This window comes from Ptychodera flava, chromosome 7 (assembly GCF_041260155.1).
Source record: "Ptychodera flava strain L36383 chromosome 7, AS_Pfla_20210202, whole genome shotgun sequence".
NCBI classification, from domain to species: domain Eukaryota; kingdom Metazoa; phylum Hemichordata; class Enteropneusta; family Ptychoderidae; genus Ptychodera; species Ptychodera flava.
The window spans coordinates 19421387-19442933 of NC_091934.1; the positions used below are offsets into that span (position 1 = coordinate 19421387).

At 41.0% G+C, this 21547-nt stretch overlaps 2 protein-coding genes across 2 annotated transcripts in view; both read left to right on the forward strand.

Annotated features, from left to right (window-relative positions):
• The window catches only part of LOC139136967 (uncharacterized), a 412563-nt gene that overhangs the window by 143946 nt on the left and 247070 nt on the right, over window positions 1-21547 (forward strand). The gene's annotated exons all lie outside the window — the stretch shown is intronic.
• On the forward strand, window positions 5309-19673 carry LOC139136362 (proteoglycan 4-like). Its single transcript, XM_070704087.1, has 12 exons — window positions 5309-5312; window positions 5345-5506; window positions 5679-5840; window positions 7087-7290; window positions 8320-8499; window positions 9016-9192; window positions 9946-10083; window positions 10547-10675; window positions 11345-11386; window positions 15292-15382; window positions 16235-16618; window positions 17054-19673. Exons 1-12 carry the CDS (start codon window positions 5309-5311, stop codon window positions 19671-19673), a joined length of 4293 nt encoding a protein of 1430 aa, XP_070560188.1.

Consider the following 21547-nt stretch of genomic DNA (forward strand, 5'->3'; position numbering starts at 1 on the left):
TCTGCTATTTGCATTTGCAGGTTCGATCAACTTCTTCTCTTTCGACGTTGCCGCCCCTCTGTCGCTTCCACTGCTCTCCCTGACGTTTGTGATTGGCGCCACCATCGGCCAGTACATCGGGTAAGCCGTATCCATATATCACGAGTAAAAGTATGTCTTCTTATCCGATGAAGTCACGGGAGGATGCGCCTTTTATAACTTAATGGCGGTGGGCAAAATGCAGCACGCACCGTCTTATTTTTGTGAAAATTGATTTTTTTTTCACAGAGAGTTAACACAGGGATGGCAGCCGTTTTCAATTTCAAATATCGGTTTAAATTGGACGACTTGTGTTTCTAATCCAAAATTTTGAACAGTGACGTTTTATTCTATCTTAATTATGAAAGATGACGGTTGAAAGTCTCCCCGGCGTCAGTTTGAGCAAAAAAAAAGTTGAAGGCTTTCTGTTTTAAGGTGCGGACTACGTTGATGTATTAGTACATCTTGTAGTATTTACAGAATCATTTGTGGAGGAACTTTTTCAACTCCGCACTAAAAAACGAAGAAAGTATTTCAGTCCACTATGCATATTATCATTATCATTATCAATCATTCCTGTATTTTCGGGTAGGAATCGTTCAAATCCCGACGCGGACGAAGATCCGGAGGAGGCATCGAGTGCAAGTCGAAGTCGTAAAAGCAGACAAAAAGGCGGAAAAGGGAAAGACGCGGGAAAGAAGAAAACCGGGAAAGGTAAAAAAAGGGGAAAGGGAAAGAAGAGTAAAAAGAGAGAGGTGGAAGAAAATGCGTCCGACGATGGATCGGGGTCCGGTTATTCCGAGGAACTTAACAGGGAAGAGGAGGTCGCTTTTGCGCCCTCTGGTGGTGGCTATGAAGATGCGGAGCAACTTGACTATTATGAAGATGATCTGTATGACGAGGGTGTTCCCTATGAACAGGATTGGGCAGCTCCTGCAGGCGACGCTCCTCCTGCACCGCCGCCGCCTGGTGAAGGACCACCGCCTCCCCCCGGTCCCCCTCCAGGTGATGGAGGCATGCCCCCTCCGCCACCGCCACCACCGCCTTGAGATGTGGCCCACAGCCATGGCTCTACCCCGAAGGTCACGGTAGTTGATTGGACTACCTAATGCAATGCCAGTTAGTTGAAACTGTCAGGATCACAGGTGCAAACATCTGATACAATGAACAACATTCTATGGACGGGTGAAATAAAACGAGACGATATGAAAAGAAACGACAAACAGAATTATGGAAAATACAGAAGTATAGGCCGCCCTCCTTTGTGGTATAGATAATAACACTGTCACGTGACTAATAGGACTGAACTGCTGTACACGATTTTCAGTCGTGTTCTTTCCGTAATAAATTGCGTTTTTATATATATCATTGTCGTGTCATTCTATCTTAGACATCTATAGATAAAAGGACAGTATCTGCAACTTTCGATCATATTTTTCATTCATATTTCTTCTCGTTCTGTCTGAGGCTTACAGCAGGCCAATTCACAAAGAATTAACCTCTGCCATCACAATATATGAAGTTATTGAATGTAATGTTAGTGGCACGGTAGACAGATGACCAATTCTCGTTCGGTCTGAAATTCAATAGTCAACAATAAAATCGGGCAGTGCACATACATCGATCAAAATTTACTGTTAAGGTAGTATGCGCCTCGAAAGTGAAAGACTTAAACTTTTGCTCAAACTTTCCTGAATGAAACTTTCAACCATTCTCTTACCAAATCAACAATAAAAGTCGGGGTCACCGTGCAAAATTTGGAACTATCGAAACAAATTACCAAGCATTTTGCGATATTTTAAATTCAAAATGGCCGCCATCCCTGTATTAACTCTATAGGGGAGGGGGTTAAATTTTGGATTTTCGAAAAAACTAAGATAGTGAAAGTTTTTCTTTCACCAAGAGCTTTCAAATGAGCCCATAAGTTGTAGATCGGAAGAGAATTATAAAAGTTTGAGAGTCCGTCTATGTGTTCTCGAGGCTCGTTTTTCCGTTTACGGGAGCCTTTATAATTAGATTGCAGAGCCATTCGGCACAAAACATACTGGATAAAATCTACAACAGTTTGTTTATACCTCCAAAAAGGGTCTGAAATAGCCAGCATTTGTGCATGGGAGGTGGTGTAGAAATATTCACTTTCGCAGCTTTTGAGTTAGGTAAGGGTCAAAACCGGGCCTCCTTTCGATCAACGACGATAAATCACCACTAAGTCAAGTTCATGTGGACCAAGCCTCGATAGATATGATAAAAGTCTGCAACTCTAGGAATGTCCTTCATAGTGAATAAAGAGGAACATGGTTCGTTTCTAGGAGTTCCTCTGCAAACGTGTTGTAGCTCCACATACTGTTGAAAAAATAGCACAAGCCTTCTTTCAGTCGATAATGTTTTTGTTTAAGCATTATTTGCGAAAAAAATTATCACAATATTTGTACACCTAAGTCGGCCTCGAAAGTTGGAAAATATTATACGTTTGTAATTATTCAATGTCGTATATCCGTGTGTTATCATGCTTTTACGTTATTGATCGACTTAGGCGAAAATTAGCGAACTGCTTTCTTCATTAATTATAAGAGGTGTCGCGTTAAGGTAGAATGCGCCTCGTGGACAGATATTCGGACTCTGATCTCATACTTGTACGATATATCTGTTTTATCTAATACTTGGGGAGGGGATGGGCTTATTTTGAAGCTTATGGAGTAATTACAGCTTACGCCGACTTATTTAACATGGAAGGATGGCGGCAGTTTGGATTTTCTATGTTGGTAAATATTCGGTTTTTCTCTTTTTACGAATTTTGAATTAGTTACTCTTTTACGGCATTTCAAGAAGAGCCCCGATTTTTATTCCTTATTTCAAAGGGAATGATTTAAAGTTTATTCTCATTAACTACAGTGTTCGTGGGAAATTAAACCCCTGCTCATTAATAACTATAAGCTCCTTAACTACTTCACAGGAGTTTTGAAAATGTCTTACATCTGTGTAAGTCCCTACCCTAGTTTATTTCAAATATGAAGTTCGAAATCGACGACCATGGCTTGGTCGATCGGATATGTAAACCTAAGGCCGATTGAATCAACTGTTGATCTTGAAGATGACTTCACTGACCTTATCTCAAGGCGAAGTTACCACAGCGAAGCAGAAATGGCAGTAGTAGCTGTACCTGTATGTAAAAGGATGAACGAGATGTTGGGCGATATTTCTCATGAGGGCGCGCAAGTGTTAGGAAACTGCTATAAGTCATTCCAGTCGGTAAAATCATTTTTCAGACAAAAAGACGGGTCAAAGGTGTTAAAATAACACAACATTGAAGATAATATTTATTGTGTTCAAACTTTATAACCAACATGTACTGCACTTAAACAATACATGTATATGCTATACATATTAACAGAGTATTATCTGAAGAACTTCGAATATCCCCAATAGTCTGATGACTTGTTTTAATACACAGTAGTTTTCTGTCAAGATAGCCAAAACGCCGGCTGAAAATAATCATGAGATACATAAGAATGAATGGGTTTTACAATATGGAAATCCTGAAGAACGCTGCATTAAAATTTGCGGCCAGAAAGCGACATTAGGTTCTTCTTCTCCATGATCGTGTTCGCTGAATGAAACTGGTTACATGTTAGGGGGATTGATGACTGTCATGTTGCTTGTTTGTAGCATGCAGCATTATATGGATCTCACTAAACCTTTCGCAAATTAATTTTGTGTTTTTCGCTTAATTTCACACATTTTTGTTCTCTTTCAGTTTTACGTTTGCGTATGACTAATAAAATGTTTAGGATCGATGGGGAAAAATTAGGGTAGGTCGGGTAACCGGAACCACAGTCACTTTGGCCTTATATAGAAAATCATTTTTATTTTTTTCTATAGTCCACCTTATGTTGTTTTTTTTCTATACGTCCACCTTAATCGAGCTCCTACGGTCGGTCCCGAATTCGTTGCGGTTTGTTTTGCCGTTTTGCGCACAAACAGTTCCACTATGCGCAAAGCGAAGGGGACGCACATTGCGCAAGCGCAGACGCAGGAGTTCTAATTCTCAAAAGCGCGCTTTTCTTAAATTTCTCGCGGTATTCCATGGGCGTTAGACGTTACCCGAGCTCGCGCATTACCATGAAACTAGTCTAACGTACTATCAAAACACGCATTTGAGCTCACCCACAAAATCTCCAAGTAAGTCTGTCTGTTTTGATTTGAACAATGGAGACAAGACGGTCACGATGAAAGTGAGGCATTTTTTGTGATGAATTACGGGTACTGGATAATATTAACATCGCTGATGACGATAGCTTCAGATGTCCATGGTAAGAAATTTATATAAGCTTTAGTATAGTTTTGCCACTTTGAATTTTCTCAAATATTCAAAAGCTGAAATTTCGAAATACTATGCAATTGAATACGTGTGTTTTCAAGGCCTATCTGCATATTGATAAGTAGTGGGCCCTATAGGCCTACACCTGGGAAGATTGCTGACGCGTTTTAACGTTGCAAGACTATTCAGTGACCAGATTGTCTGTTCATGTTTGTTCGTAAGTCCGCAGCTGTGTCCCGTAATGAATACACGCATTTCTAGAGTGAATATTGTCGCCAAGTTTTCCAACGACCTATGTCAAGCGTAGCCGGTATTTTTAAGTTCCGGCAAAATTTTGCATATGGTTCATAGTATTATTGAGACCTATTAACAGTTTGAATTTTGTCTCGTCCAATCAGTCTTCCCTCCTCAGATAAACTCTACGCAACATATACCTGGCAATTGGATGTTAATTTCTGTTACCTCCGACATAGACTGGTTTAAAGCTACTTCTTATGTCAGAAGAAAATAGAGAAATCATTATTACGTTATTGTGCGACCACGCCAAGTATTGACACCTCGCTAATACTATATACGACTGTGAAAACGCAACTGACAAAGAGGTCTCGTAGCGAAAACAAGCGCACTTTACCAAATAACTATGTCGTTTGCCTCCTCCTAGCAAAGCCAGGCTGGACGAAATGGGATAAATGGCCGACTTGCCCGAATACCTGTGGACAAGCCGTTATAGTGCGCACGAGAGAGTGCATTGAGAAAAAGACATCGGAACCAGCCACCGGCTGTCCAGGGTCAGACATCGAAGAAAGGACGTGTGATCGTAAACCGTGCCCGAGTAAGTCGGTCCAGATTTCGCTCTCCTATTTCTCGAAATCATCTGCTTTTCACTTTTATATATAAATGTAAATTTTCAGAGTGGACGACATTTACATGTGACAGGTTTAGCCAGTTTTTGCAGTAGCTGCACGGATAACAATGTGTAATCATCGTGTTTTTTTCCTTCACTTTCAGGCAGCTGGGAAGAATGGGGCGAATGGTCAGACTGTTCGGTACTCTGTCTCACCGGCCAGAGAACGCGAGTGAAGTCGTGCTTGACGTCAGATGGAGCGGAAGCCACAGACTGTGACGGGGAGGCTGAAGAGCATGAAGACTGTGACATGGGCCCTTGCGACGGTGAGTACTGCAGTACACTTCTTTCATTGCCCAAGGGATTTTGTAATAATATGCTTAATTATTACTTTAGGACATTAAAATTAATGTACCGTTGTCTTAACAAAAAAAAATATGGCAGTGTCAATCTAGGCATGAAATGATTTACCAAACTCACATCTTGGTTCTTCTTCAGAATGGACCCATTGGTCGGAGTGGACGGAGTGCTCGCAGTCCTGCCAGGGCGGTACACGTCAGCGTGAGCGGAACTGTCTGAATAAGCAAGACGACACGATCAGCGACGTCTGCCAGGGAGATGCCATGGAAGCCGAGACATGCAACGATTTTGAATGCCGAGGTGAGCGTGCGATTGTACCTACCAACTCTCTGCGGGGAAAATCATATTATGTAATAGGGCAGTAAGGTTATTGTATGTGCGTTTTAATGACATCCATCTTCTTACTCAATTGTTGCATTCTAAAGCATTCATATTGTAAAATTCTCGCTGGCCTTGGTACGATAGCTGACTGGTTCGGCCAACTATGGTTACACAGATTTGATCTCGTTGGTTATAGTAACAGATGTTTACAGTTGAATTTTGAAGATCTTGTACCGTAACGGTTTACTGTTTCTGTGATGTGAGTTGATGTGATATGTCGAGTGCCACTGGACAGCAAAATGTGAGATGTTTCATATATTTTTGGCTGAGAACAAAAATTATTTAACTTTGAGCTGCTGTTAGTGAAAAATATCTGATCAAGTCAGACACTGCGATCGACTGATAACTTTCTGGCAAGACAATACTTACCCAATACCAGTCCCTTGTGATCAATCAATGATTCTTTGACTTTGAAATGTGTTAAGTCGGTAACTTCTGTGTAACACAGAAGACATATACGCCTCTTCCATATAGAGACGTACAGTATGCAACTTTGCAGTGACCGACTATAATTTACGAAGTATGAGCCTCGAAATTGAAAGATCTAAACTTCGTCAAAGGAGACATTAAATAAAGGTCCCTTTCGAAATTATGAATAAAAATATATCAGAGGCCACTGTGCAAAATTTTGTACGAGAGATGCAAATAACATATATATATATATATATATATATATATATATATATATATATATATATATATATATATATATATATATACATAAATAAAACAGATTACTTCAAGTACAAAGTAATGAAATCTATTACTTAAGTTTCATGCATCTTGCAATCCTCAGATAGAGATGCAAGATGCATGAAACTTAAGTAATAGATTTCATTACTTTGTACTTGAAGTAATCTGCTTATTTTTTATAACGCTCTGCTTTTTGCATTGAGCACTGTAATTTCCCTCGAGGACATCTGTATACTTCGATATATATATATATATATATATATATATATATATATATATATATATATATATATATATATATATCACAACATTAAGCCGATGAAAATATCATTTACTCCATGAGTTCCAAAATGAGCCCCCACAATTGGCAGACTGAAAAAAGTGTTGTAAAAGTTTGAGTCTGAATATCTGTCCCCGAGGCGCATTCTACCCTAACATGAATCTTGTTTTTCACTCCTGCCAAAATATGTAGAAGGCGACTGGACAGAGTGGAGTGAATGGTCACCTTGCTCGACGGTCAGCATGGCTGGATGCATGGAGGGAACGCGTCAGAGGTTACGAGAGTGCCAAGTCATATTTGCAGACGGCACAACAGTGACCGCTTCGAGCTGCCCGGGCGAGGAAACGAACGTTGAACGCTGTTATCCGTTTACAGAGGAGTGCGAACACCTACAATGTAAGCTTCAAACATAATCTCTGTTTTTTTCTCACTTGTGTCTCCACTCAACAGAACTATACATACCCCAAAAAAGGACAACAATCATAAAAAGTGGGCACGATTTTCCATCTGTCACGGAGATAAAAGTGACGGGTGTTTATAAGCAACAATATACCACCTCCCGGCCCATAATGGACGAAAGCAAACTTTGCACGACATAATGTAAGAAGCGAAGCCGAGTACATTATGGAGTGCAAAGTTTGCGTGAGTCCAATGACTCCATTATGGGCTGGGGAGGGTACAATTTTGCTATTAATTTATAATTTTGACGAAGCAAATGAATTTGTAGATGTAGAAAACACCTTTGGCCACAATGCTGGATAATCGGAAAGATTATCAGCAGTAATATGGGAGGGTGGTGACGTCACAAAATTCATTGGTTGGGATAAAGCTATAATAAGCGGGATTAAAACTTATTTTAAGGAATTGGATCTTCATATCTTTGTAATTTCTCAAAAGTGTTAGGTGCCCTGTAGCTGAATGTTGCAACATTGCAAATTACCCATAACAACAAGTGAATTTAATTTAAAAAGAAAAGTAGATAAGCTTATATTTGCAAATTAAACCGGCACGACTTCACCATCCAATTATCCCAAATTAGTTCCAGTCGTGTTAATATAATAGTTGACAATGTAATCGTTAATAAAACTTTATAACCTGAAATTCATGATCATTTCGTCCACTCTGTGTCAGAGAGTGAGCATCGATACTCAAAGCACATGCCCGATACTTGAAGGTGAAAGTCAAGTTCACGAAGTCACCTAACAGTACTAGTCTTTTTGTAGATTCAGGTTGGACTTTGAATAGGTTCGCGAAAGACTATATGAATTGACTTAAAACAGACTGTACAGATGGACAGGTCTTAAGCCAAAGAAGCAAGCACGTGTCTTGACTGGACTCTTCTAAAATAAATCATATTTAACCACAAGGTCTTCATAAAGTTATCAGATCTGAAGTTCATCACTCTGAATATCTCTTTTTATGTAGCGGCACTTGTTGTCACGTGGACACTCTGGTCATCATGGTCACATTGTGACTGCGTCTCCAAAACGAGGCGTCGAGAGCGAGCGTGCGACAAGGTCAACCAGGACGAGTGCGGCGGGGAGACCCTGCAAACTGAATCCTGTACCCCGTCTACCTGCAACAGATACGGCGGCTCACACCACGGTGAGTGCAACATCCAACCATAAGGTCCAGTCGTATTGCTGTCGAAGTCTATGTTTAAAGACGATGAATGGAGGTTCCCCGGACTGCCTTAATATGCGATTTTGACCAAAATTAACCGACTCGCTACAAGGATTTTAGAAACTTGCTAAACTCATTTGCATGATGTCATACTGTAACAACCTATCTCGCTTTTGTAGGCCCCTGGTGACATTATACAGATACCATCAACTAAAAGCAAGCAACAGGGAGGGCGAATTGAACATATTTTTGCTGGTATTAAAAGTCCCCCTGAGAAAACTGGCACAGGTGTTAAGTCGTAAAGATATAGTCGTGTTATGTGTTTGTCTACATCACGCGTTTTCCGTCTGAAAATAGTCGTCACCTTAATTAATAATCCTGCTGTACACAGTGAATTTGAACAATGTGATTTCAAATTAATAGTCACCAAGTCTAACATCACAGCTCCTGTACTGGTACATTTTCACCTGAACTTCACCTTCTTTTCACTTCTTTCAGAATCCGGGGGATGGGAGGAATGGAGTATGTGGTCAGAGTGTTCCGTGACGTGCGGGCAGGGTGTTATCACAAGGGAAAGAACGTGCCGACAAGGGATGGACCCTGTGACGGGGCGACACAATTGTCCAGGTGACGCCGTCGAAGCAGATGCCTGCTATACTGACAAGTTATGTATTGGTAAGTTATTTGTGAAATATAGTTTTTATCGAAAAAATCTTCGATCAACAGTTTGGAATTTACTGACACTTTAATAGCGCTCCATATAACAATAACACACTTAAAAAACACTTTATTTTAGAAAACCGGGTACTTGGATCATATGCCAATGATAAGCAGTTCGATCTTTTCACGCCTTTCGTAATGACACTTCCTGAGTTTACGAAACAAACCTGAGAGAGAGAGAGAGAGAGAGAGAGAGAGAGAGAGAGAGAGAGAGAGAGAGAGAGAGAGAGAGAGCTCATGTTTATGGGTTTCGCTCATTTAGTTTTTGCCGAGTCATCACAGTCTAAATTCGATTATTAAAGGAAAAGAATAAAAATATATTGCAGTACAGGTACACCTACCACTAAGTCAAGCAAATATACGTTAAAACGTTATTTTGCATCATTTTTCTTTTTTATTCAAACTTTAAAGTTGTATGACTCAACAAAAACTGAATGGGTGAGACCAAAAATACATGAGCGGGTGTTCGAGGTATGCTTGATATTAAATAGTAATCTTGTGTGATACACAAATAGTTAGAACTTTGATAAATTGAAATTTAACTTATCAACAATTCCTTCAAATTTACAAATTCGATCACTGAAAATCAGAGTGGCCAAGCCTGAGCTCTCGTACATTTATCACTGAATATCAGACAAGCCAGCTGACGATCCGTCTCTTGTCGCACGAGGAATCCTTTCTTACTTGTCACGTTTCAATTTTTCGCAGACGGCACGCTGTTGCACGAGCTGCACGTGGGTCAAGGCATGGGTGCTAAGCTGCACTGCTTGGTTGACTGGTACCTGAAACAGTACCGGGATGCCAGTGTCCATTGGTTGAAGAATGACCAGCTCTTCCCAATCGAAGGTCAGTATCGAACTAAAGCACACACGTATCTAGTCACGTTTCAACCCGTAAAGTCACAGTTTCATGGTGTACCGGCTCGTTCGCTGTACTTTTCATACCGATTGCAGTTGATTGCTTGCTATGAAACCAAATTAATTTGCATTTGACGATATGATGTTGTGCAAAAGACGACATGACTGTACAATATTGCACAGATTATATACAAATATACTCAGGTAAAGCTGTGTAGATAGATAGATAGATAGATAGATAGATAGATAGATAGTAAGGGGTAGGTAAACAGATATATGTCGAACGGGAACATCCTTTGCGAGACTAATACCTCCATAAATACTCTAGCGACCTACCTTCCGATCCCCTACCTACACACTTTGTCGAACAAAATCAATGTAATCAAGCAATATTAGACAAATACTTACGAAACTACAGTGCCTTGTCATTAAAATTTCTATTTTCATTTCAGGTAATAGAAAACTAATAAACTATGGAGATTTAGAAATTATGTCGGTAAAAGCTGAAGATAGCGGTATCTATGCATGTGGAGTGACGCACAGAGACACCACGGTCATTACGAATGTGATACTTTTAAAAGGTAACGACGATTTCTGACAATGTGGGCGTAGGCAGGGTCATCCCTTTCTGATAACGAATCCAATATGAGCTTTGTATAGTTGATATATATGTGCTTTGGCTCTGTCTTCTGCAAAATACTTTATTATGCATTGGGATCAAGTTTAATACTCTATTCATTTCATCCAACTTTTGATTACACATTAAGAGAAACAACCGTTGCACGTTGAAGTCACTTGTGTAAATCGCCAGATTGACCTCTAGAAAGGGTATCACTGCAACCTATACGCTTGACTGAGAGAGTAACCGATGGCATTACTAGCATTTGCCTGAATGCTAAAAGGAATAGATCGGTATTAACTGATTAAAGGTATACTGTCACCTGTTCCAATTTTACCACAGTTACCATGGAAAGAGAAAATCTAACCAAATCTAACCAATGACAGATTTTAAGCGGGTGGCCGCTTTTTAAAAGCAGCGCCCTCACATGGGCGTTTTTAATACCAAGGAACATCATTGTCTAGGTATTTTATCGAGTGAAACAAGTTTACTTCATTCCAAGTAATATCACTCTTTGACCATATATGGGCATATTTAGATTACAGGTGACTGTATACCTTTAACCAAGATTAGTGTTAGCTCAGCATGGGTTATTAGCATTAGCTCATGCCTGGATATTTTTGCCTTGCAGTTGATATGACGCCGTTTGACCCAAAGAAGATTTACGGAGCCGGTAAGAAGTATATTCGTTAAGTCTTTTTTAGTTCTTTTGCATTTGCTGGAACAAGTTTTCTCAGTCGTTGAACTGAACCCAAGGATAACAAGGCAGTATTGCTGAAGGCAATGAGTACTTGGGCCGTGATAGAGTAATTTTGAGGACAATATATACTACTATTCAAATATGGTCTTGAATTTCCTCCTGTCAATGAGGCATTTGATTAACTGGTTATTAAACGAAGCAATGGCATGACAACGGCAAAATATGTCTAGCAACTTTTGTGGAGTTTGAGGCAGGGGTTCTTTATTTATAGCGGGAATTGCTTAAACTCCTTAAATATTCAAATTACAGCAAATTTCTTTTGTTCTCGATGGTAGATGTCTAATATTTAGATGGGCATATTTAGATTTCTACCCTATAGTTATCCCTATATACAAAAATCGGACATCCAGCTCTATTGGCTTGCTCAGAATTAGATATGCGCATAATTAATGAGGTACAATATGTGGTGTCATAAGGTGTCCCATCATACCATTTATGAAGGGTGTAGCACTTGTGGTTACTGAGTTGTGGACAAATATATATATTTGAGGTCAAAGGTCATCGAGGTCACGTGACATTTTGTCAAAATAATTGTATTGCTAAGTTATTCCTATATACCAAAAATCAGACCTCCAGCTCTATTGACGCGCTCAAAATTATATATGCGCATAATTAATGAGGTACAATATGTGGTGTCATAAGGTGTCTTATCATACCAAATATGAAGGATGTAGCACTTGTGGTTACTGAGTTGTGGACAAATATATATATTTGAGGTCAAAGGTCATTGAGGTCACGTCACATTTTGTCATAATAATTGTATTGCTAAATTATTCCTATATACCAAAAATCAGACCTCTAGTTCTATTGGCTCGCTCAAAATAAGATATGCACATAATTAATGAGGTACAATATATGGCGTCATAAGGTGTCCCATCATACCAAATATGAAAGGTTTAGCACTTGTGGTTACTGAGTTATGGACAATAATGTATATTTTAGGTCAAAGGTCACCAAGGTCACATGATATTTTGTCTAAATGTCTGAGATATCTGCGTGAACCGATGGACTCACTGATGGACTCACGGACGGATATGAGCCAATCTATAAGCCCCCTGGACTTTATCCGTGGGGACAAAAAAACTGTGTCACTGCATCCTTTAGGCAATATGAATACAATGAGAAACTAAATTTTTATTTTTCTTGGCATCATACATGCGAGTCTATGGAGAACTGCCTTATACATGGGAGTCTATGGAGGTGTAAACTAAAAAGTCCTCTAACACGGCCAAATTTGATAGCATTGTGAAACAAATCGACGTGCATCTGTATGGGGTTGGGTACTAGGCGTGAACGGACGGACGGACGCACGGACATGACCAAACCTATAAGTCCCCTCGGACTTCGTCCGTGGTAATTAAAAACAACGCAACAGTTATTACAGCTACACCGGCGGTAGATATCCAGAGCCCCGTACGGTCTGCCGCCGTCGCTTGAAAACAATCTCATGCACCCGGCCATATGGGCAGCTGGCCGGATGCATGACTTCCCGGAGAAGGCGAGCTGTCACGTTCAAGCTCAGGATTATTTACCTTACCTAGATGAAATTTTGTCTATAGGCTGAAATTTCGCCGAAGTTTGACAAAATTACATCGATTTTTCAGGTTCATATGCGACATTTTTGAGTTTTGAGTGCAGACAGAAATAAGTTTTGAGGCAACATGGCTGCGACCCCATGTTGACCCCTAGCCCTGCGTACGATGCTATGTGCTACAGCTAACACACAGCATCGTACGCAGGGTCAGCGAGAGAGTTGCCGACATCGACGGTTATTTACGAGAAGTGAATAAAAGACTGTCATTTTTGGAAGCGATCGAGTAGCTGAGGTAGGCTGGGATACGACTTGGGCCCAAGAACGCTGAATTTCGGCAGTTAAATTTGGCTTTTTACGTCAAGTTTCAAAATGGATTTGAAGTCACCGACCCAACGTACGGGTCTTTGCAGGGCTGTGGTGAGCGGGGCGGTTAGCTGTAGCGGAACACACAGCATCGTACGCAGGGCTAGTTGACCCCCAAGTGAAAATGTGTTCGCGATCAAATCTTCCTATATTTTTTTCAGAATTTTCAACAAAATCATTGCTTCTTACATCTTTTGTAAAATATAAAATACTAAAATAAAACTGCGATGTGCAATGTCTCCAGATTTCTAAAATATCGTTCGTTGACCGTTCGACGCAAACTTGTGACGCAGTTGAATTCAATACTGACTGCCAAATAATCTTAATGAGACGAGATCAGTCTAGACATCCTCCAAATTATCCAACCATTTCGCATTGGAGTTCAGCTCGCTTAGAGTATCATAACATTTTTCGGCCTTCTTTTAGATCGACCCTAATATCTCCCATTTAGGAATAAATACACAAGCTACCTCGACAAAACTTCGTGCACCATCCAAGACCAAACGCACTACAAATCTGTCTTGACGTCATCATCTCCTTACATGGTAATCGGCATACCGTATTTTTTAGCAAAGGGGACACAGAATACGTCGGAGTATTCAGTTTCAAAACGTATTACATTGTGTGATGATGTCAAAAAAAAGTCATGTTACTGCAGTGGTATAAATTACAAAACACAAAAGTTCAAATCAGTTTATTTTGGACTGGCTTTACCCAACATTTCATATTGTTTCTTATGCCAGATTTGACCACGTGCTTACTGGCGACCCCTTTTCATGCAAATTTTGTGTCAAATGATGTGTTCCCCTGGAAAACAAACGTACGATTTCTAAATGAAGGAGGCGAAATTTGCCCTCAAGACTCGAAACCACCCCTTTGGGGTGTACCTAGCTATTTTTAACGAGCTTCTCGAATCTGCAGCTCTATTTCGAAATGATGGTCTGGTTTTCTCAGCTCAAGGATAAGTGTTCTCCATCGCTGTGGGCATTACTATTCTCAACCGGGGGTACAGTTTCCAGTCGTAATGTTTTTCATTGTGTCCGGGATATAAAACCTTTCCTTTTCAAACTTTCTCTTTGATTAACACTAATCCACATCTTGTCAGTGATTAAACATGTTTCAAGTTTAAATGTTAATTCTGGTCTCGAGCCCTCCTGTTCGACCAAACCGAAATTACCCCTCCCACTTTGGCTCGTCCAGTGGGTGTAGCAAGGGTCGTGCCATCGCCTAGGAAACGGAGGGTGCATTAATTGTTGCATTTCGATGCACATTTTGATTATATTCAGAAGATTTTGTGGCAAAAACTCAGATAGAGAAGCATTTATATTCACATCTCACTTATTCAAGACTGGCTGAGAGCAGCACTTCCATTCAGTTAACATCATTACGCCATTTATTATGCCAAGAAAGATGAAGCCAATACATTTTGCCCTCCCTGGTCTCAGCCAGAAATGGTTATACCTTACAGTTTTTTCCCACGGAATGAAAACAAATGTACTTGGGCTGAGGCCCAAGTACAATAACTATTTGTGTTCCTCCTTTTCTTTTGCGTATCGTCTTTACACTCAACAGACATTACCAGTATACATTATCAATTAATTTGTGGCTTCCGGCGATATTCAACTTCCCCATGTATATCATTTGCTCACCTAACAACGGTTGTCAGGAAGCATGACATATTCAACCATTGTAACCAACCTATTTGTTACAATAGGGATGGTTCCCCTCTTCTGTCCACCATATTTTGATACGGCACTGTAGTTTTGCGAAACAAAATTTAGTTTAGAAAGAGTTATTTATTAATATCTATAAGCTCGAACACAGCTTGAACATCATTGTCCAGGTATTTTATCGAGTGAAACACGTTTACTTCATTCCAAGTAATATCACTGAAACAATTATTTTCTTACCTTTTTCTTAGATATTCAACTGCTGTCCATTATTGCTCCTGTGTCGTTGCCTGTCATCTTGCTGACTGTTGCTCTGGGAGTGTCCATAAAACAGTGTATCAGGTAATACAAACATGTACAGACACAAACACACACAGATGCATACAACGAAGAACACAATTAGAGAAACAATGACCAACACATGTAGAGCAGAGCTGTCAAAAATTTCGTTTCCCACATGTGGTCATTGCATCGTGGAAGTCAAAACTAAATGCGTGCATATTTCTTAAAAGCCAAGCAGGCTTTTAAGATGTTCAATCCGACTTAAAATTTAGGTGCTAGGTGGCCAGACAGCATTTGTATTTTTCGAGCAGTTGTTTCACTTCGGAATAAAATGGATACGTGGTATTCTAGATGCTAAGTATACCCGGGAGATCATATGATGGCGGTACCAACAAATTCAAGTGTACAAACCTCATATGTCAGTACATATATTTCTTAGCGAGTTTGCGTTCGTGACTTTGTTTGGAGGGCGGTCCATTTGAATTCCACATTTAACTCATTGAATCTGAAAAAAAGTAAAGTGTACTCCACCTTTGATTGACGGAATCATGATTCATGTCTATAATTGGGAACATGATGAAGGTATATCCATAGCCAATCAATAAACCAATCAATCAATCAATCATTCATTCCTTTGGAAAATAATCTCTCTACCTAAACTCTTAGATACATTTGAAAAATAAAAACGTGTTGTACGCCTGCCAGTTACCCTGCACTTTGCAATTAAAACACGTGTAAATCAGTTCATCTCTTAGCTTCCCAATGGATTGGTGTTAGCACTTGTCTATTACCATTGAAGAACTTATGAGCTATGTAAAATCATCCCATCACATCCCATTCCATCCTATCACATCACATCACATCACATCACATCACATCACATCAATAACAATGTTTTCATCTCTTTCACAGTTACAGAACTGGATCAGGTGACGAAGAAGGAGGGTCCCTTGATTCTGATTCAGAAGAAGAAGAGCAAAAGAAAAAGGAATCCAAGAAACAAAAAGAAAAAGCTGCAAAGAAAAAGAAGGAGAAAAAAGAGAAAGAAAGGAAAGAGAAAGAAAAAGCAAAGAAAGAGAAGGACAAGAAAAGGACAAGAAGAAAAAGAAAGGGAAATCTGATAAAAAGAAATCGGAAAAGGCTGAAAGCCCAGCAGCAGAACCAGCAGCGGCAGAACCACCACCTGATGCCCCTCCTCCTGGTGGAGGCCCTCCCCCACCACCTGGCGAAGGTCCTCCCCCGCCACCTGGTGGAGGTCCACCTCCACCCCAGGTGGAGGTGGACCTCCACCACCAGGTGAAGGGGCTCCTCCGCCTCCTGCAGGGAATGCTCCTCCTCCGCCTGGTCCACCGCCACCACCTCCATCGTAATTTTAATTTCTTCATTTTATTCATCCAGTTGTTTGAACAGTCTAAAAAAATATATGCATCACAATGTAAAATAGATTACAACTGCTGATTTAATGTGTTGTTTTGTTTATCTTGACAATATTTCATGGGGTATAGGAATAAAATTGTGCAGACAAAGCAAGCAACTTGTGATTATGTCTTCAATCAAAACTTTGCCAGAGGTGAAGGCGGTGGATTAATTAAATTCTGACTTAGTAAAGCTAATTCAGTATTATCAAGCTCTAATTTGAAATTAATTTACGTCAATAGAAAAAGTAATATTGATCCACCGTTACTTCTCTGGAAAGGTAAAATATTTTGTGTTTTTTGTTTTGAATTACAGAAACGATGTTTATATACAAATGGAAGACACAAACATACCTGGACAGATTGCAAAACCACTCACAAAACCAAAGACAGAATCGAGAGGACCACCCCCGCCCCCTCCTGGTAGAATCAAACCTCCCCCCGATGCAGCAGATATTTCTGTGGCAAAATCAAGGAAGGCAAAGGAAATGGATAAAAGTATTGGGACAGGCCCCTCAACAACGTTACCTCAAAAACCCGTGTCAACACCTTCTCCTCCTCCTCCTCATTTTGGATCTGGGCAACCAAAGATAGACCACTCAGCTTCTGTAACAAAAGATACAGAGTCAGATAAACAGACAGGAATTACACAAACAAAGCCAGGACCAAGTGGTCCAGCCCCTCCACCACCAAGTGGTCCTGCACCACCTCCTCCAGATCTTTCTGATGTTGCAAAGGCTGAACCAAAGCCGGAATCTTCAGGAAGGGGAGATTTGCTCAAGGACATTCAGAAAAAACGCACAGAGCCAACTGTAGGTGAAAAAGCTGCACCAAAGACTCCTGAGATTAAGACAGAAAGTAAAGGAGAAAAGCCTAAATCTGTTGGGCCAGCCCCTCCGCCACCAAGTGGTCCTGCACCACCTCCTCCAGATCTTTCTGATGTTGCAAAGGCTGAACCAAAGCCGGAATCTTCAGGAAGGGGAGATTTGCTCAAAGACATTCAGAAAAAACGCACAGAGCCAACTGTAGGTGAAAAAGCTGCACCAAAGACTCCTGAGATTAAGACAGAAAGTATAGGAGAAAAGCCTAAATCTGTTGGGGCAGCCCCTCCGCCACCAAGTGGTCCTGCACCACCTCCTCCAGATCTTTCTGGTGTTGCAAAGGCTGAACCAAAACCGGAATCTTCAGGAAGGGGAGATTTGCTCAAGGACATTCAGAAAAAAAGCACAGAGCCAACTGTAGGTGAAAAAGCTGCACCAAAGACTCCTGAGATTAAGACAGAAAGTAAAGGAGAAAAGCCTAAATCTGGTGGGGCAGCCCCTCCGCCACCAAGTGGTCCTGCACCACCGCCTCCAGATCTTTCTGATGTTGCAAAGGCTGAACCAGAGCCGGAATCTTCAGGAAGGGGAGATTTGCTCAAGGACATTCAGAAAAAAAGCACAGAGCCAACTGTAGGTGAAAAAGCTGCACCAAAGACTCCTGAGATTAAGACAGAAAGTAAAGGAGAAAAGCCTAAATCTGTTGGGGCAGCCCCTCCACCACCAAGTGGTCCTGCACCACCTCCTCCAGATCTTTCTGAGGCTGCGAAGGAAGAGCCAAAGCCGGAATCTTCAGGAAGGGGAGATTTACTCAAAGACATTCAGAAGAGGCGCACAGGGCCAACTGTAGGTGAAGGCGCTGCACCAAAGACTCCCGAAAAAGAGACAGCTGGTAAAGGAGAAAAGCCTAAATCTGGTGGGGCAGCCCCTCCGCCACCAAGTGGTCCTGCACCACCTCCTCCAGATCTTTCTGAGGCTGCGAAGGATGAACCAAAGCCTGATTCTTCAGGAAGGGGAGATTTACTCAAAGACATTCAGAAGAGGCGCACAGGGCCAACTGTAGGTGAAGGAGCTGCACCAAAGACTCCCGAAAAAGAGACAGCTGGTAAAGGAGAAAAGCCTAAATCTGTTGGGGCAGCCCCTCCGCCACCAAGTGGTCCTGCACTACCTCCTCCAGATCTTTCTGAGGCTATGAAGGATGAACCAAAGCCTGATTCTTCAGGGAGGGGAGATTTACTCAAAGACATTCAGAAAAAACGCACAGAGCCAACTGTAGGTGAAAAAGCTGGAGCCAAAACTCCAGAGAAAAAGACAGCAAGTAAAGGAGTAAAACCTAAATCTGTTCGGCCTTCCTCCCCACCACCGAGTGGTCCTGTAACACCTCCTCCAGATCTTTCTGATGCTGCAAAGGCTGAACCAAAGCCGGATTCTTCGGGGAGGGGAGATTTACTCAAGGACATTCAGAAGAGGCGAACAGAGCCAACTGTAGGTGAAGGCGCTGCACCAAAGACTCCCGAAAAAGAGACAGCTGGTAAAGGAGAAAAGCCTAAATCTGTTGAAGCAGCCCCTCCACCACCAAGTGGTCCTGCACCACCTCCTCCAGATCTTTCTGAGGCTGCGAAGGATGAACCAAAGCCTGAATCGTCAGGGAGGGGAGATTTACTCAAAGACATTCAGAAGAGGCGCACAGAGCCAACTGTAGGTGAAAAAGCTGGAGCTAAAACTCCAGAGAAAAAGACAGCAAGTAAAGGAGTAAAACCTAAATCCGTTCGGCCTTCCTCCCCACCACCAAGTGGTCCTGTAACGCCTCCTCCAGATCTTTCTGATGCTGCAAAGGCTGAACCAAAGCCGGATTCTTCAGGAAGGGGAGATTTACTCAAGGACATTCAGAAGAGGCGAACAGAGCCAACTGTAGGTGAAGGAGCTGCACCAAAGACTCCCGAGAAAAAGACAGCAAGTAAAGGAGAAAAGCCTAAATCTGGTGGGGCAGCCCCTCCACCACCAAGTGGTCCTGCACCACCTCCTCCAGATCTTTCTGATGCCGCAAAGGATGAACCAAAGCCTGATTCTTCAGGGAGGGGAGATTTGCTCAAAGACATTCAGAAGAGGCGTACATAGCCAACAGTCAGCGAAGAAAGCAATTTGAGGAATCCTAAAAACTGCAAAAAAGTAAAGGAAGACAATTTAAATATGATATGACAACCCTTTCAACTCCAGGTGATTCTGCAGCACCTCAAAAACTAGACGAAACAAGGCAAACTTCTTAAACATTACCAGATGGAAGTGCAGAATTGAGTATTTGCCTTTTCTTTGGAGAAGATATGACTTGTAGACTTTTGATTGCATTTAATTGCTCGTTTGTAATTTACAGAGAAAAAAGATCAGAACAATGATATCGACTTTGATGTTTCTGCAAACAAGCAACAGAAGACCTTATGGGCATTATTTAAAAAAAGAACATCTATCTTAGAGTTTCAATGATATTTTACTTCAATGGTTTAACAATTGTGGACTGCCTCATTGTTGAATTTATATATGATCTTATGATTTGATTTGGATTACAAAATATACCATACCCCTTTGAACAATTCATGTCTTTCATTTGAGTGTCATGTCCCACATTTTATATCTTCTATGTTGACTGTGTGCATGGCAGTAAAGCAATTTACGTTCTCTTTCATTTCCTTGTAAAAGCGTGCAAAAGAATTTGACTCAGATTTCCCTAACAGGGTGTCAGTTCTCACTCTCCACTTTGTTTCAAATTATCTCCCTATATATTTTCAATCATTCTGTATACAAAAATTAAAACAATAGTGCACTAGACTGAGAGTTTGCTCATTGATGGTTAATTTCTAAAGCAAATGAAAATTAATTTTATGATATAGACACTTACTTTCAAAGTATCCATGAATAAGCTTTTCCTATGGAGGTAATATGGCTGTCAATATTCCTCTACACTACGAAAAAAAAAACAATGTTAACACAATTACAACTAAAAATATTATTTTTCCAAAGGAAGCCAAATGAAAATTGAGCTAATATTAACAGACTTGTGCTTTTGTCTCGGGTATTTCCCCCTGGCTGGCTGGTAGGTTTTTCAGAATTCCAAGGACGGCAAACAAAGAATTTTCTTTAAATGGCCTAATTCGAAAGCACTGCAAACGTATTTTCTTCCTCCCATGTTGTAATTTTACTGCCTGTGGGAATCTTGAAATACCAATCCAGTCTTTGAGATCAGGTTGATCAGCCGCATGTTGGGGGCGCTAACTTTATAAGTTATCATCACGGAAAATAATGTGTAGCCTTGGCTATGTACTGTTTGCCGGTTCAAACATGTCAAACAATACGAGTCACATAGACCTTTAACTTTGGATGTGTCTCAGGTGGTCACGTACATGTTGCGGGCATGTACCGCCACCGGCGGAGTACATTTTGGCTCTGAACCGAAAATCGAGTCGAAATGCACAGTTTTTATTCAGTCCACAATAGCTGCGTTGCTTGTGTGTAATAATGTCCGATGTTCTCGTTGACGTCTGAATTTTGCACTTGACTGTGGTACATTTGTCGACGAGAACATTTATTTACGTTTTGTGCATGCTATTAAATTTGCACAGTAACGCCCCTGATTCTTCTTGTTGTTTTTGAAAGACAATGGTAGAAAGTTTCTTGGGGACAGTATAAACGAAAAAGTGAAAGACGCGTACCCCCCCCACCCACCCACCCCCCCCCCGCCTGAAAATATAATCTTTGTCAATAAAGTATAATTTAGTAAAAAATGACACCCTCACAACAAAAGAAACCTCCGGCCCTGCCACTTATCGTGAAAACGGCGTTGACCAAGTGCGGTAGATATTCTGCCGCAAATGTAGAGATCTATCATCTAACACGCAGAGTCAATTTGAATGTCTGCGGTGGCGTCTCAGAGGAGTGTCCAGGGTATGAGTGCGATGGCATTGCTACTAAGGCTACTTTGGAACAGGAAATAAGTGGCT